The 14,676-nt window shown below is 43.5% G+C and overlaps 1 protein-coding gene across 1 annotated transcript; it reads right to left on the bottom strand.

The window, feature by feature from the left end:
- Window positions 1-3: 3 nt before the first annotated feature.
- On the bottom strand, window positions 4-5,976 carry ddx49 (DEAD (Asp-Glu-Ala-Asp) box polypeptide 49). The gene is made up of 13 exons (XM_010897519.4): window positions 5,720-5,976; window positions 5,349-5,472; window positions 5,139-5,224; window positions 4,358-4,479; window positions 3,630-3,817; window positions 2,327-2,467; window positions 2,091-2,166; window positions 1,895-1,971; window positions 1,712-1,809; window positions 1,543-1,617; window positions 565-653; window positions 397-468; window positions 4-297 (listed from the first exon to the last, which is right to left on the bottom strand). Exons 1-13 carry the CDS (start codon window positions 5,832-5,834, stop codon window positions 124-126), a joined length of 1,437 nt encoding a protein of 478 aa, XP_010895821.2. The 5' UTR covers window positions 5,835-5,976; the 3' UTR covers window positions 4-123.
- Window positions 5,977-14,676: the final 8,700 nt, after the last annotated feature.

Raw genomic sequence — 14,676 nt, 5'->3', positions numbered from 1 at the left:
GAGTGATTTACAAAATAAATGTTTATCCACTGCCACTTATTAGGAACAATTTACAGAAAACATGTTACCCTAGATATTTAACTATGGGCAACTTTTCTATATACACAATTCATTAAACGTTCATTAGGTAGACTTCTCTGCCTTTTTCTTCTGAATGTGTTTTTGCTTCATCAGTTTCTTCTTCTGCATCCCGTACTGCTTGTTCTGAATGGTTTCCTGTATCTTATCCTTGAATCTCCTTTTCTTCCCCTTCAGCTTCTCCAGTTCAGCTTTTCTCTTCGCCTCCATGTCTGGATCCTGTTACAGGACAGCATTTAGAATGGAAAGACAAATGGCTGAAAACACTTGTCCTTTAACACTGACAATGCTGGTGTGACACACATAATATTTACTTACTTTCCCCTCCAAAATAATCTGTTTTCTCTTGTTGATCTCCTTTTTCTCATCAAAATCTGTCGACTCAAGTTGCTACAAAAGGAAATGGAGAGACATCAGTGACACGGCTATAATGAGCCCAGGTACATATTTAAAATGAAGAAATGTGTATAGAAATGAGTTTTGTACAATTTCACACTCCCGCCTGGTCACGTTGACTTGGGTGAGGATCTTCAGAACCTCTTTTTCCTCCACCGGATATTCTTTAAGTTTGGTCTCTGGACAAGCAAGAAGGCAAAAACAAATATTAGCTTTCTGTGATCATATCCTGCTATGCTCAACCGCTGTGCTGCGCCAGTAGCTGCCTGTTGCTGGATGCTTGTTGATATTCACAGTTCTCATACGACCCCCTCCAAACAACGAGTGTGTTTTCACCCACTGCCCCCAGGTGTTCCCCCAGAGTGGACGCTCGTGTTCAGCCACTGTTGCTTCATATCTGTGGCTAGAACTTAGACAGGCGCTGGAAGTGATGTGCCTGGCACTGATGCCAACACTGCGAAAACACCCAAGTTCACTTAGTTTTCCTCCATTTCACCCCGTTCTAAATATTCAATCAAACCAGTAACTGAACGTGTGGACGCCTGTCTGCCGGCCCTATAGCCAGTCACGGGGATGACCTACAGCCCTATAGCCAGTCACGGGGATGACCTACAGCCCTATAGCCAGTCACGGGGATGACCTACAGCCCTATAGCCAGTCACGGGGATGACCTACAGCCCTATAGCCAGTCACGGGGATGACCTACAGCCCTATAGCCAGTCACGGGGATGACCTACAGCCCTATAGCCAGTCACGGGGATGACCTACAGCCCTATAGCCAGTCACGGGGATGACCTACAGCCCTATAGCCAGTCACGGGGATGACCTACAGCCAGTCACGGGGATGACCTACAGCCCTACAGCCAGTCACGGGGATGACCTACAGCCCTACAGCCAGTCACGGGGATGACCTACAGCCCTACAGCCAGTCACGGGGATGACCTACAGCCAGTCACGGGGATGACTGCCTGTCTGCGGGCGCAAAACATTTCGGGGGTGAACGGGGTGGTTCACCCAATGTACTGGCTACAAAGTGTACACTTAATTGTGGGAGACTTAAACACTTACGGGTGTTCTCCTCGATGGAGTGAACCAAGTGGATGTCATACTGTGTCACCAGTGTTATGGAGACGCCGTGCCTTCCTGTGGAGAAACCAGGAACGTTGTGTTAACGTTTCCATCCGTTCCATCGTGGCCAACGTCACGACAAGCATCGGCACTGACACAGGAATATTACCGGCTCTGGCCGTCCGACCGACTCGGTGAATGTAGGTCTTGGGTAGGCCCGGCGTGTTGTGGTTGATGACAACTTGGACCGTTGGGATATCCAGACCCCTGACGACATGGACACGGACAAGCGTTAGGGTCACGGTGGGTTTTTAGTGTTTCTGCGGTCTAATTACTCACTGCGCCCACCTACCGTGAGGCCACATCAGTTGCAATCAGGATTTTGTAAACGCTGGATTTGAACATGGAAAGGTTGGCAAAACGTTGTTTCTGTGGGGGGGAGAGAAAGGCACAATGTCTTTATTTTTATGAAGCACATCAAATGTGTTTCAGCTTGTCTTATAACCCACCAGTCAACAGTTTGAGCCCAGGAGCTTGGGGTGGTTTACCTGCTTCATCATTGAATGCAATGAGATGGTAGGAAAGTTGAACTTCTGGAGCATCATCGTGAGAATTTGGCAATTCCTGTAGGAACAACACAACGCATTAATGACCCAATGTCCAAGTGTCATTCTATAATGATGTGTATTAAGGCTCTGACACAACAGCATGTCATTTTGGGTCTAATCCTTATTTTCATATTTCTCAAGGTTCTTAAGACATTTGTGAGTGAAGACATCCATACTTGCACGTGCTAGTGAAGATCATGATGGACCAGTCATCATGTTCGTCTTGAAACTTCTGGATTAGATGCACCAGGTAGGCATCTTTCACTTTCTCTGGTGTCAGGATGAACCTTTGGTCCAACTCCTCTACCGTGCGAACCCTATAAGACAAATACACTTACAGATATACTAATCCCATAATAACAAGTTTAGACATGCCAGTTTATTGAAAATAAAAAGATAAAATGAAATAATATATACAAATTAATATATACCCCAATCAGCTATAACATTATGATCACTGACAGGTGAAGTGAATAACACAATCTTGTCCTCATGGCACCTGTCAGTGGGTGGGATATATTAGGCATCAAGGTGTGTCAGAAGCAGGAAAAATGGGCAAGTGTAACGATCTGAACGACTTTGACAAGGCTCGCTGATCCACGTGGGGAGTGAAGGCTGGCCCGTGTGGTCAGATCCAACAGATGAGCTACTGTAGCTCAAATTGCTGAAAAAGTTAATGCTGGTACTGGTAGAAAGGTGTCAGAACACACAGTGCTTTGCAGTTTGTTGCGTATGGGGCTGCGTAGCCGCAGACCAGTCAGGGTGCCCATGTTGACCCCTGTCCACTTCTGAAAGTGCCTACAATGGGGCCGTGAGCATCAGAACTGGGCTACGGAGCAGTGGAAGAAGGTGGCCTGGTCTGATGAATCACGTTTTCTTTTACATCACATGGAGGGCTGGGTGTGTGTGCGCTGCTTACCTGAAGAACACGTGGCACTAGGATGCACTATGGGAAGAAGGCAAGCCGGCGGAGGCAGTGTGATGCTGGGAAACCTTGGGTCCTGCCATTCATGTGGATGTTACTGTGACACGTACCACCTACCTAAGCATTGTTGCAGACCATGTGCACCCTTTCATGGCAACGGTATTCCCTGATGGCACTGGCCTCTTTCAGCAGGATAATGCGCACTGCCTCGAAGCAAAAATTGTCCAGAAATGGTTTGATGAACACAACGAGTTCAAGGTGAATTCCCCAGATCTCAATCCAATCAAACATCTGTGGGATGTGCTGGACAAACAAGTCTGATCCATGGAGGCCCCACCTCGCAAATGACAGGACTTAAAGGATCTACTGCTAATGTCTTGATTCCAGATACCACAGCACACCTTCAGAGGTCTAGTGGAGTCCATGCCTCGACGGGTCAGGGCTGTTTTGCCGGCAAAAGGGTGACCTAAACAATATTAGCCAGCTGGTCATAATGTTATGGCTGATCCGTGGATCAGCATGTTATGTTTGTGCATCTTGTTATCAGCACTTACTCTGACTTGCTCTCCCAGAAGAAGGGCTGGTTCATAGCAATGGCCTTCAACTCCTGCAGTGTGTCTGTGAGGGTGGCACTAAAAAGCAGTGTCTGTCGTTTAGCAGGCACCGCACCCAGGATCACTTCCAGGTCCTTGGTGAAATCTGCGCAGCCTTGCTCAAGCAACCGGTCGGCTTCATCAAGGATCTATTGGACACAATAACCGTTACCTCTAAGCTGGACCAAATAAATACCAGAATGCAGGCTTTCAAGCTTTCACATTGAACTTCACCCATGTTGTCCCTAGTGACCAACATTTCCATCACTGTAGAAATGTGAGTCTGAAATTTTCTTTCACAGAGAGCTCCACAGAGGAGGATTCGGTGTCCATGTGCGTCTTTTGTGATCCTAGCCAATAGCAACCTGTAGCCAACGTTTTCATATTCTCTGCTAGTTGACTGAATTAATAAAAAAATTATAGTACTCTTCTAGTGGACAATGGTGTTATTATGAGGAATGCCGCTTCCTAGAACAGTGGTTTCCAAAGCAATTTCCATGGCAACTATTACAATCAGGCTCTAACTGTTTATGGTAAAATGTTTACCCAATTTTAATTCCCTCCCAGAGTCCAATTTGCCAAGGCGACTATTCCACAGGTTTATATTACATTGTGTGAAACGTGAAGGTTTCCACTGAAACACACACACACACACACCCTGGGGTGAACCTATTCTCTTTCAGACTCACCAAAAACTGGATCTTTTTGATGCTGAAGGTGTCGGAGCTACGAATGTGGTCTGCCAGTCTTCCTGGAGTGGCTACCACAATGTGGGGCTTCTTAGAGAGCTCCAAAGCCTGTTTGATCATGTCTGTTGGAGACATCACCAGAACATTTAAATGTACTTAAAATATGGTTAAGGCTGTGGGCACACTGGCATGTTAATTTTATCCGGGGCTGTGATTTCAAATGCTTTCTTAATGGGTCTTGTATGTGGGTGGACACTGGAAATCATATGTTCCTATGTTTTCTACTGACAAAGATCACATGAGTTCAACTTTTAAAAAGGCCAATGTTCACATTAGCCACTTCGCACACACTACACAATATGTTCATTTAGTATACAATTTCCAAGGCTCAGTTTGGCAGTGAAATCCAGATATGTACAAACAACATTACTAGTTATTTCTTGAGATGGAACCGTTTGGCCATTAGACATTTGGGATTCAGCTGTCCAGTGAAGCCATAGGGAAGCACTTCAATACACAATTGCACTGGTCATTCACACCACCCGTTACATTAGCCACAGTTCAGAGGTCACATTTAAATGTTGACCAATATTACCACACATTCTCCTCATCCATCAAAATGATTTTAACTAGTGCAACGCAGCTGTTATAATATGCCCACATAGTACCGGGTCAGACAACTTTTCCTCTAGAACAGCCTAAATATGGGATGGACACTTGTTCCAGTTTGGTCAAGCCTTAAAAGGCAATATGAAACCGTATCATTGGTTATCAACATTACCCATTCCGCCAACAATGATGCAGTCCCGCAGGCCCATTGGTTTCCCCAAGACTCTGAACTGTTCTGCAATCTGATAAGCCAGTTCCCTGCAAGAGGAAAACGTTTGAATATTTAACATTACACATTCCTTTACTAGAAGACATCCCTTTAAAATGTCATTTTAGTCAGTTCTTGCCTAGATAGTGCACAAATATCTCAAGATTCACCAACCTGGTAGGTGTAAGCACCAAACAATAAATGCCATATGGGTCCTCGGATAACTTCTGCAGCACTGGTAGCACAAAGGCAGCCGTCTTTCCACTGCCCGTCTTGGCACAACCCATACAATCCCGACCTGTACGGCAGAAACCCATTCAGAGCTAATCAAAATACTATGATGATAGTAGTCAATGTATTTTATAAATCCCTTTTCACATCAGCAATTGTCCAGTGCTTTTACAGATACCCAGCACAATCTCTTAGATCGAATTTGAAGACACCATAGTAATTAATTTGAACATTCACTTTAGGTAATTAAAATATGTTTAAAAATAGCAAACAATGAATAAATGGCAAGCTAGCAAACGTTAGTGTTACAGTACCTTCCAAAATAGGTGGCACACAGTTTTCCTGGATTGGAGTTGGCTTACTGATACCCATTTGTTTACATTGTTGAATCAGCCAATCTGACAACCCGAGAGACGCAAAATCCGACATTTTGTAATAGCTTTAAAGTTCCAGATCACAAAATATTCACTTTTTCCAAAGTGTTAAGAATTACTTGAAATGGCAGAAAATCATCCTCGTGTTACGCGTCCTACGACTGGCGCATTTTGTTGACGTGTTGCTACAGCCTAAATTGTCTTCTTCGTTGGTGTTTTATTCAGCGTTTGGGATCCAATGTTATTGGTGCATTACCCCCACCTACTGTGCTAGAGTGTTAGTCAGATACAGGGAGGACTGCCACGCCCAACCTGGTCTCGGGGGAATATATAACATATAATACGTAAATCTGTGGGAGCCAAATTCATATTTTAGGTTATGTAGGGGTACAGTACAATACACTACCAAAATATACAATATGGTATGAATTTACCAAAAGGTAAGATATGTAACAAATTCAATTGAAGGTTAAGAATAGGTTAGGTATGACTACGTACTTGTGTGAAGGGCTGGATTGAGATTAGAACATTTTAAAAGAAGGTTAGTGTCAAAGTTAGAGAAAAAATTGCCTCTCCATGTATCTGAACTTGCAACCACTGGCATGAATGTCTGGGGCATTTCTGCCATCCCAGACCACAACACCTTTACAAAAATCCACTTTAACTGCGCTCACAACTGCCCCTTGCAACTGTTCTGAACCCTAATGTAAACGTAAAGTCATACATCATATCATGTGAATTTGGCTGTGACAGATTTACATAAAAGAATAACTTCCCCAGAGACCAGCCTGCTGTGCAAGCTCCATTTCTTCAGTGAAAACAAAAGATTAGATAATGTATCTGTTTCTAAAATAGTAATATAGTATTTTAAAGTTCTTTAGACTTTTGCTCATACATATTAAATTATGCAAGATTATTCGTAAATCAGTCTTTCTTACAAAGCCATTTACCATGCATTCCAGAGGATCAAAATAATTGCAGGCTACAGACAAATGAATAATCTACACCTTGCCTCATAAATAACTACTTCTTATCAAGACATAGCAGAAATTGTATTTTCAAGATCTCAAGATAAACTATAAATAGGAGTGGGCATATTGATAATGGATGACCGAATGGCTGAGGTGGCAGAACAGTGTATTAGTGCATATGTTTTTTTATTTTGATCTAAGACATAGATTGTGTCCATTTATTTATTTTACAGTACATAATCCATCTTCAGGGGCTCAGACTGAAATGGCTAGTGATCATTATCAACATCCACTACCTTTGTCCACATGAGCAAGACACATAACATCTAGGTGTGGTATTCGCTGCACAGACTAAAATAGGGAATTGAAACCTTGTTGAATTATACATATAAATGCTTCAGTGGACTGTAAATGACTAGGCTATCAATCAGAGACAGGCCAAATGACCGCTTATCAACATAACAGAAGCAGTGTGGGCTCAAAATAGAGTACAATTACAATTATATTATTAACTTGATTACATCATTATTAAAACATTTAGATTTGTGTTTGTGGCCTCCATTTCAGAAAAGACGAATTTACTTAAAATGCATCCCTAGTGTAACAAATCCTACAATGGTATCATAGTGGTAAATGTTATTTAACCTTTTTTCTATTTAACCTACTTCCAATGCTTATTCAAAGCAATCTTCTCTTCTTCTGTATCTGTTACTAAAGCCACTTTCTCCAAAAGCCAAGCTTCTTCCTCTAACCACAGGAAACCTCCACTTCTTCCACTCCTTTACCCTCTACCTGCTCTCCCACCATCTTTCCCTCTCTGTTGACAAAGACTTTGTCAACCATTTTCAAAGGAAGGTTGATGATATCCATACCTCATTCATTCAGCATTGCTCACCCACTGGTTGCCTCGATTGAGAGGTGGCAATCCCAAATCCTGACTCCTACATTTTGTTTGAGAATAAAGCAATTTTTATCCCTTGAGTGATGGACTAAGTCAGCAGTTATTAACAAGGTTTCCTCAGATAGGTGCCATTACTCCCCTCCCAGACACTGATCCCTGCAGTGATTGGTGGCTTCTCTAACAAGCCTCCTTATTTGATCAATGAGTTTCAGACTTTCTTTGGCAATGGGTAGAGTGATGCAACTTTGACTTTGTGATTATTAATCCCACTTGATCACTGGGAAAATCCAAACAGTTGGATATTATTTTGTACCATTTTCTAAATACATGCATGGTTTAAAGGTGGAGCCCAATTGTGGCCTCATTTCTTTCAGTGTGTCAGCAAAGAAGTTCAATACTTACGCAAGCAATATTTTGTAAATGCACGGCATTGTAAATGTATAAAAGAACTGCAAAATCAAATGATATAAAATTTAAGTAAACTAGCAACATTTGCCAGTAAGACTGTTACTGTGTCAGAACCCTCACTGATCATTTAATTTCTTTCCAGGGTTGCCAAATAACATTTTCACAAAATTCTATTCTTGCTCTTGATTGAAATAATACAAAATGTTCAATGCCAGTGTTGTAACTGTGTTCAGATTTATCCAACCTCATTCCAATCATGTACAAGGTAACTCAAGTGACACTGACCAGCTCTAAATAAAATCAGCTATTTCTCAAGGAGTTCCTTAAATGTTTCTTGGTTGTAAACTGCAGAAATAGCCGAGATTCACAAGCAATATATTATTGTTGAAAAGTAAAGATCAGGAGAAGCTCTGCCAGTTGGAGATTTTTAAAGTACATTACCTTTTAAGGTATTTAAATATTCCAATAACCGATAGTTCATAAAATACAGATGGGAACAGGGCTGGGGCAGAATAGTGTCCTCAGGCATGTCTCCATCTTCAACTCTCCTGAATTTGCAGTGAGGTGAGGCATAGCCTTAATTGCCAATTGAACATAACCAAATTGGGAGGGGAGAAACAATTGGTTGCAGAGGAAAAGTGAAAATTAAATACAATAATAATATACAACAACTCCTACTAGTAATATTAATAATAAAGCAATTCATTGTTAAATTATTTTTAAACATATCTTCAGATGTTCAATTATAATATTCTAACATACTTCATTTTTAATTTAGTTTAATTTAAAATATCTTTCATCATAGTTCTTGTTGTGCCAGGAGGGTGATTTATCAATTTTCTAAAGGTCTGTCTTCTGTGGTATGAGTATCTGGGCTGTTGAATGTTTGGTTATTCAGACAATTTGGACTTCACTTTGGACACATTACAGTGACATTTATAATAAAAACTAAAAGAGAAACAGTCAATTTCTAGTCAACTCTTATCAAGCATGCAGCTTTGCTAGATCTTTGTCATATCTGACCATACTACATAGCAGTAATCAAGATGGACAATACCAAAGTATGAAGATTATGGGGATGTCGCATCGCATCGCATCGCATCATCTTCCGCTTAATCCGGGGCCGGGTCGCGGGGGCAGCAGTCTAAGCAGGGATGCCCAGACTTCCCTCTCCCCAGACACTTCCTCCAGCTCTTCCGGGGGGACACCGAGGTGTTCCCAGGCCAGCCGGGAGACATAGTCCCTCCAGCGTGTCCTAGGTCTTCCCCGGGGTCTCTTCCCGGTGGGACGGGACCGGAACACCTTCCCAGGAAGGCGTCCCGGAGGCATCCGAAACAGATGCCCAAGCCACCTCAGCTGACCCCTCTCGATGTGGAGGAGCAGCGGCTCTACTCTGAGCTCCTCCCGGGTGACCGAGCTTCTCACCCTATCTCTAAGGGATCGCCCAGCCACCCTGCGGAGAAAGCTCATTTCGGCCGCCTGTATCCGGGATCTTGTCCTTTCGGTCATGACCCAAAGCTCATGACCATAGGTGAGAGTAGGAACGTAGATTGACCGGTAAATCGAGAGCTTCGCCTTACGGCTCAGCTCTTTCTTCACCACGACAGACCGATACATCGACCGCATTACTGCAGAAGCTGCACCGATCCGTCTGTCAATCTCCCGTTCCATCCTTCCCTCACTCGTGAACAAGACCCCTAGATACTTAAACTCCTCCACTTGAGGCAGGCACTCTCCACCAACCTGAAGTGGGCAAGCCACCCTTTTCCGACTGATGACCATGGCCTCGGATTTGGAGGTACTGATTTTCATCCCCACCGCTTCACACTCGGCTGCAAACCGTCCAAGTGCATGCTGAAGGTCCTGGCTTGAAGGGGCCAACACGACAACATCATCCGCAAAGAGCAGAGACGAAATCGTGTGGTCCCCAAACCCGACACCCTCCGGCCCCTGGCTGCGCCTAGAAATTCTGTCCATAAAAATTACGAACAGAACCGGTGACAAAGGGCAGCCCTGCCGGAGTCCAACATGCACAGGGAACAAGTCTGACTTACTGCCGGCAATGCGGACCAAGCTCCTGCTTCGGTCGTACAGGGACCTGACAGCCCTTAGCAAAGGACCCAGGACCCCATATTCCCGAAGCACCCTCCACAGGATGCCACGAGGGACACAGTCGAATGCCTTCTCCAAATCCACAAAACACATGTGGACTGGTTGGGCAAACTCCCATGAACCCTCCATCACCCTGTAGAGGGTATAGAGCTGGTCCAGTGTTCCGCGGCCCGGACGAAAACCACACTGTTCCTCCTGAATCCGAGGTTCTACTATCGGCCGTATTCTCCTCTCCAGAACCCTGGCATAGACTTTCCCGGGGAGGCTGAGAAGTGTGATCCCCCTATAGTTGGAACACACCCTCCGGTCCCCCTTCTTATAAAGAGGGACCACCACCCCGGTCTGCCATCCCAGAGGCACTGTCCACGACTGCCACGCGATGTTGCACAGGCGTGTCAGCCAAGACAGCCCCACAACATCCAGAGACTTGAGGTACTCAGGGCGGATCTCATCCACCCCCGGTGCCTTGCCACCGAGGAGTTTCTTAACCACCTCGGTGACTTCAGCCCGGGTGATGGACGAGTCCACCTCTGAGCCCTCATCCTCTGCTTCCTCAATGGAAGACGTGACGGCGGGATTGAGGAGATCCTCGAAGTATTCCTTCCACCGCCCGACGACATCCTCAGTTGAGGTCAACAGCTGCCCACCTCTACTGTAAACAGCGTTGGTAGGGCACTGTTTCCCTCTCCTGAGGCGCCGGATGGTTTGCCAGAATCTCTTCGAGGCCAGCCGATAGTCCTTCTCCATGGCCTCACCGAACTCCTCCCAGGCCCGAGTTTTTGCCTCCACAACCACCCGGGCTGCAGCCCGCTTGGCCTGTCGGTACCCGTCAGCTGCGTCAGGAGTCCCACAAGCCAACCAGGCCTGATAGGACTCCTTCTTCAGCTTGACAGCATCCCTTACTTCCGGTGTCCACCACCGGGTTCGGGGATTGCCGCCTCGACAGGCACCGGAGACCTTACGGCCACAGCTCCGAGCGGCCGCTTCGACAATGGCGGTGGAGAACATGGTCCATTCGGACTCAATATCTCCAACCTCCCTCGGGATCCAGTCGAAGCTCTGCCGGAGGTGGGAGTTAAAGATCTCTCTGACAGGAGACTCGGCCAGACGTTCCCAGCAGACCCTTACAGTACGCTTGGGCCTGCCGAGTCTGTCCAGCTTTCTCCCCTGCCATCGGATCCAACTCACCACCAGGTGGTGATCAGTTGACAGCTCCGCCCCTCTCTTCACCCGAGTGTCCAAGACATACGGCCGCAGGTCAGATGAGACGACAACAAAGTCGATCATCGACCTGCGGCCTAGGGTGTCCTGGTGCCACGTGCACTGATGGACACCCTTATGCTTGAACATGGTGTTCGTCATGGACAAACTGTGACTAGCACAGAAGTCCAATAACTGAACACCACTCGGGTTCAGATCAGGGGGGCCGTTCCTCCCAATCACGCCCCTCCAGGTGTCACTGTCGTTGCCCACGTGGGCGTTGAAGTACATTATGGGGATGTAACTTTGTTTAACAAAGATTTGGCAACTCAATTTCATAAAGACATCAACAACGTTGTAGCGTGGAGTTATGATAAATACTTTAAATATGTAAATATTCATTTGTTGCTGAGAGGTTCTGAAAACGTCTTTCTTTGTTGTCTTTAAAGTGTACTTGGGAGATTGAATTTGTGCTCTAAAAAATTAAGTGTATAGGTTATTGTGAGTTTATAATTTTTATTATTAGTTCCTTGAAATGTTGGCCAGACTTGCCGCAGCAGATTTTGCGGCAGAGGCAACGGCTCAGAGCTCTGGACCAGCCCGGGCCACCCTTTTCAAGGCTACTTTTCATAACACTGCTAGATTCTTTTAGGTTCAAATTTGACTCTACTTGAAGCCCAGTTAGAAAAGCCATTTAAAATCCTCAGGCGTTGAAGCAGCACATTATTTTGTTATTGTGACCATGTCAGTGACATTCCAACCTGTTTTCTAGTGATGCAATTAGTCCACTGTACTGGCTAGAGCCAGAAAGTAAAGTAATGGACAAATTCTAATGATTTGTACAATATTTTGGGCATACGAAGAAGCATCATTCAAATTATTTTGCCATTACAAGTTTTTGCTTTGGCATGGGTTGAGGTCTATTCCTTCACATCAGTTTTGGTCTTCCATTGCTCTTCCAATTTCTTTTGTTGATTGTGTTTCTTCTTACCAATAGAAATTCTAGAAACCTATGAGCCAGACCAGCCTGTACAGTACACTGAATACATGCAAATGGATTATGAGCAAACCAATTAATTCAGAATGTCCTTATTTTACATTTTGTGGGGTCAGGAATTATATGTCATTAGTTGTGTCACAATCAATGGGTGAAATTGTTTGGTGAGATATACAGTATGTATATGTATTAAAGATATATGTATTAAAGGAGAGTAATGACATTTCAATAACCCTGTATCATCATGATTTACTGTTTAGAAAGAAAATGTGTTGAGCTACAGGGATTTTTAATGACAGGCTGATATTCTGTTTTGTCTGCTTGGACTCTTTCATTTTCATTTTTGTAATAATTTCTTTGATTAATGTATTTTTAAATTTGATGGTATAATATAGTTTTGATTAATGTATTTATGTTTTGAGAAGGCAATTTTATTTTGAATATGCATTGTACTACTACAAACTGTACCAATCAAATCAGAGCTATATGTGTTGTTTGCACTGATCACATTTGAAGAAAGAAAATCATATTTTATGCATATTTCACCAAATAATTTAGTTTACATTAAATATTTTCCTGATCAATGAAAAAAAAAAAGAGAACATTGTGCGGAGGACTCAGTAACTGGTAGCATCTGGGTCCATGTACTAAATACACAGGCTTGTCTACTCATATGTTTGAAAACTCTATCAAAGCTGGAACAGAATGTCCAGTAGAAATAAGGAAAGGAGAATACATTGGGCACAATCTAACAACACTGAATGTATAGGCACTCAATTCATACCAAAGCAGCACAATGAAATGTAGAGCTGGAGACTCAGGAGTAACTCAACTTCAGTCTCTGCATCTCTGCCAGTCTGCAATGTTGTTTTAAGTCCTATAAGTGACTGTAATAAGTACCTGTGGCTAAATCTTCCCTAAACCACGTACTACCACAAAGGCAAGAAAAGGACCAGACATTCTGGTAATACATTTGACCCTTGCACTTTTGATCAGATCCACAAAAAATGCTTTTAAGCAACTGAAAAAGACTGCAACATCAGTGATGATAGCATGGCATTATGTTCTTGAATGAATAACTAATAAAAAGTGATGAGGCAGCCATAATGTTTTCCACAGACGACCCCATGTGTGGCTGTGCATTGTTCTAGGAGGTCAGAGATTCTTGACTCAAGAAACATCTCTGCATCAACCATCTTGGTGTCTTGGTTATGCACATCTGCATTCATGCCATGAGATTCATGTCTCTATGGCAAGGGATGGAAAATGATACAGGTGCCCTTTGTGTACATATTGTATGGAGATTCCATACTGCAAATGGCTCTTGAACATGCGAGAGATTTAATTCAAAGTGTACGTGGAGCTGTTTCACGTTACACCACGGATATGTATTCCCCACGCCGCCTTGCTTTCTGCACAGTACATGAAGTCAGTCAACTGTGTATTGTGTGGGCTCAGCCAGAGCCATGACACGATGAGGGTACACAAGCTCAAATCATAAACTCTCCAGTCTCCACTTTCTACTAACTGAAGCATGAATGCCTTTTTTTTCTTCTTTTTCTAGCATTTTGCCAAGGACAACCAAATGTTTTAAATATCGTTTTATTGCTGGTATGTTTTGAACACCTTAATTCCCCATTTTAAATTAGATGAAAGGAAGACAAATTGTTCCTCTGCAGGGGTAAAAAGCTACTAAAAAAAGGAAACACTGAAAACTTTTGAAACACTCTACACAGACTTACTTTCAGGGACAGCTCAGGGACAGCTCAGGGACAGCTCAGGTATAGCTCAGGGATAGCTCAGGTACAGCATTTTTATAGCATTTTTTCTCTTTTCAAAAACTCTCTAGCCTCTTGGGGGCCAAAGTCTGGTTGGGGGTAGAGAATAAAATTTGACATTTAAAAAAAAAAAAATCCTGCAATTCAACACCTTTTTCCTTCTTACCATGACCTATTATTAATGTGTCATTCTTAAATTTTAACTGGTGAATCCAACTACTTACTCTCAATAGTAAGAGAACATATTTCGTATTATTTTTGGCACAACTTCGCGCCCAGGGCTCGAACATGAGAGGTTATTAGGCGTTTATGGCCAGCCTGCTATGCCCACGGTATCCTACTTTCATTGCCAGAGCCCTTTTACACTAAACAGCAACAAGACGATAATGTGATGGTATTCTTGATTCTTGCCATCAACTGTTCATTCTTGCCAAAACTGATAAACTTTTTATAATGCCATTATTTAATTCAAACCTCATTACAACTGGGAAGTGTGCTTTTAAATCAGCCTAAGTGCAAGCCATTGGAAT

The sequence above is a fragment of the Esox lucius genome, chromosome 8 (assembly GCF_011004845.1).
Source record: "Esox lucius isolate fEsoLuc1 chromosome 8, fEsoLuc1.pri, whole genome shotgun sequence".
Taxonomy (NCBI): Eukaryota; Metazoa; Chordata; class Actinopteri; order Esociformes; family Esocidae; genus Esox; species Esox lucius.
Note: the sequence above shows the minus strand (reverse complement) of the source record. Positions and strands in the feature narration are given on the sequence as shown.

Coding starts and splice junctions, on each gene's coding strand:
- ddx49 (XM_010897519.4), bottom strand. CDS start 5,834: ATGTCGGATTTTGCGTCTCTCGGGTTGTCAGATTGGCTGATTCAACAA. Junction 1,972..2,090: donor TGCATTCAATGATGAAGCAG/GTAAACCACCCC, acceptor TCCCCCCCACAG/AAACAACGTTTTGCCAACCT. Junction 654..1,542: donor CTCCATCGAGGAGAACACCC/GTAAGTGTTTAA, acceptor TTGCTTGTCCAG/AGACCAAACTTAAAGAATAT.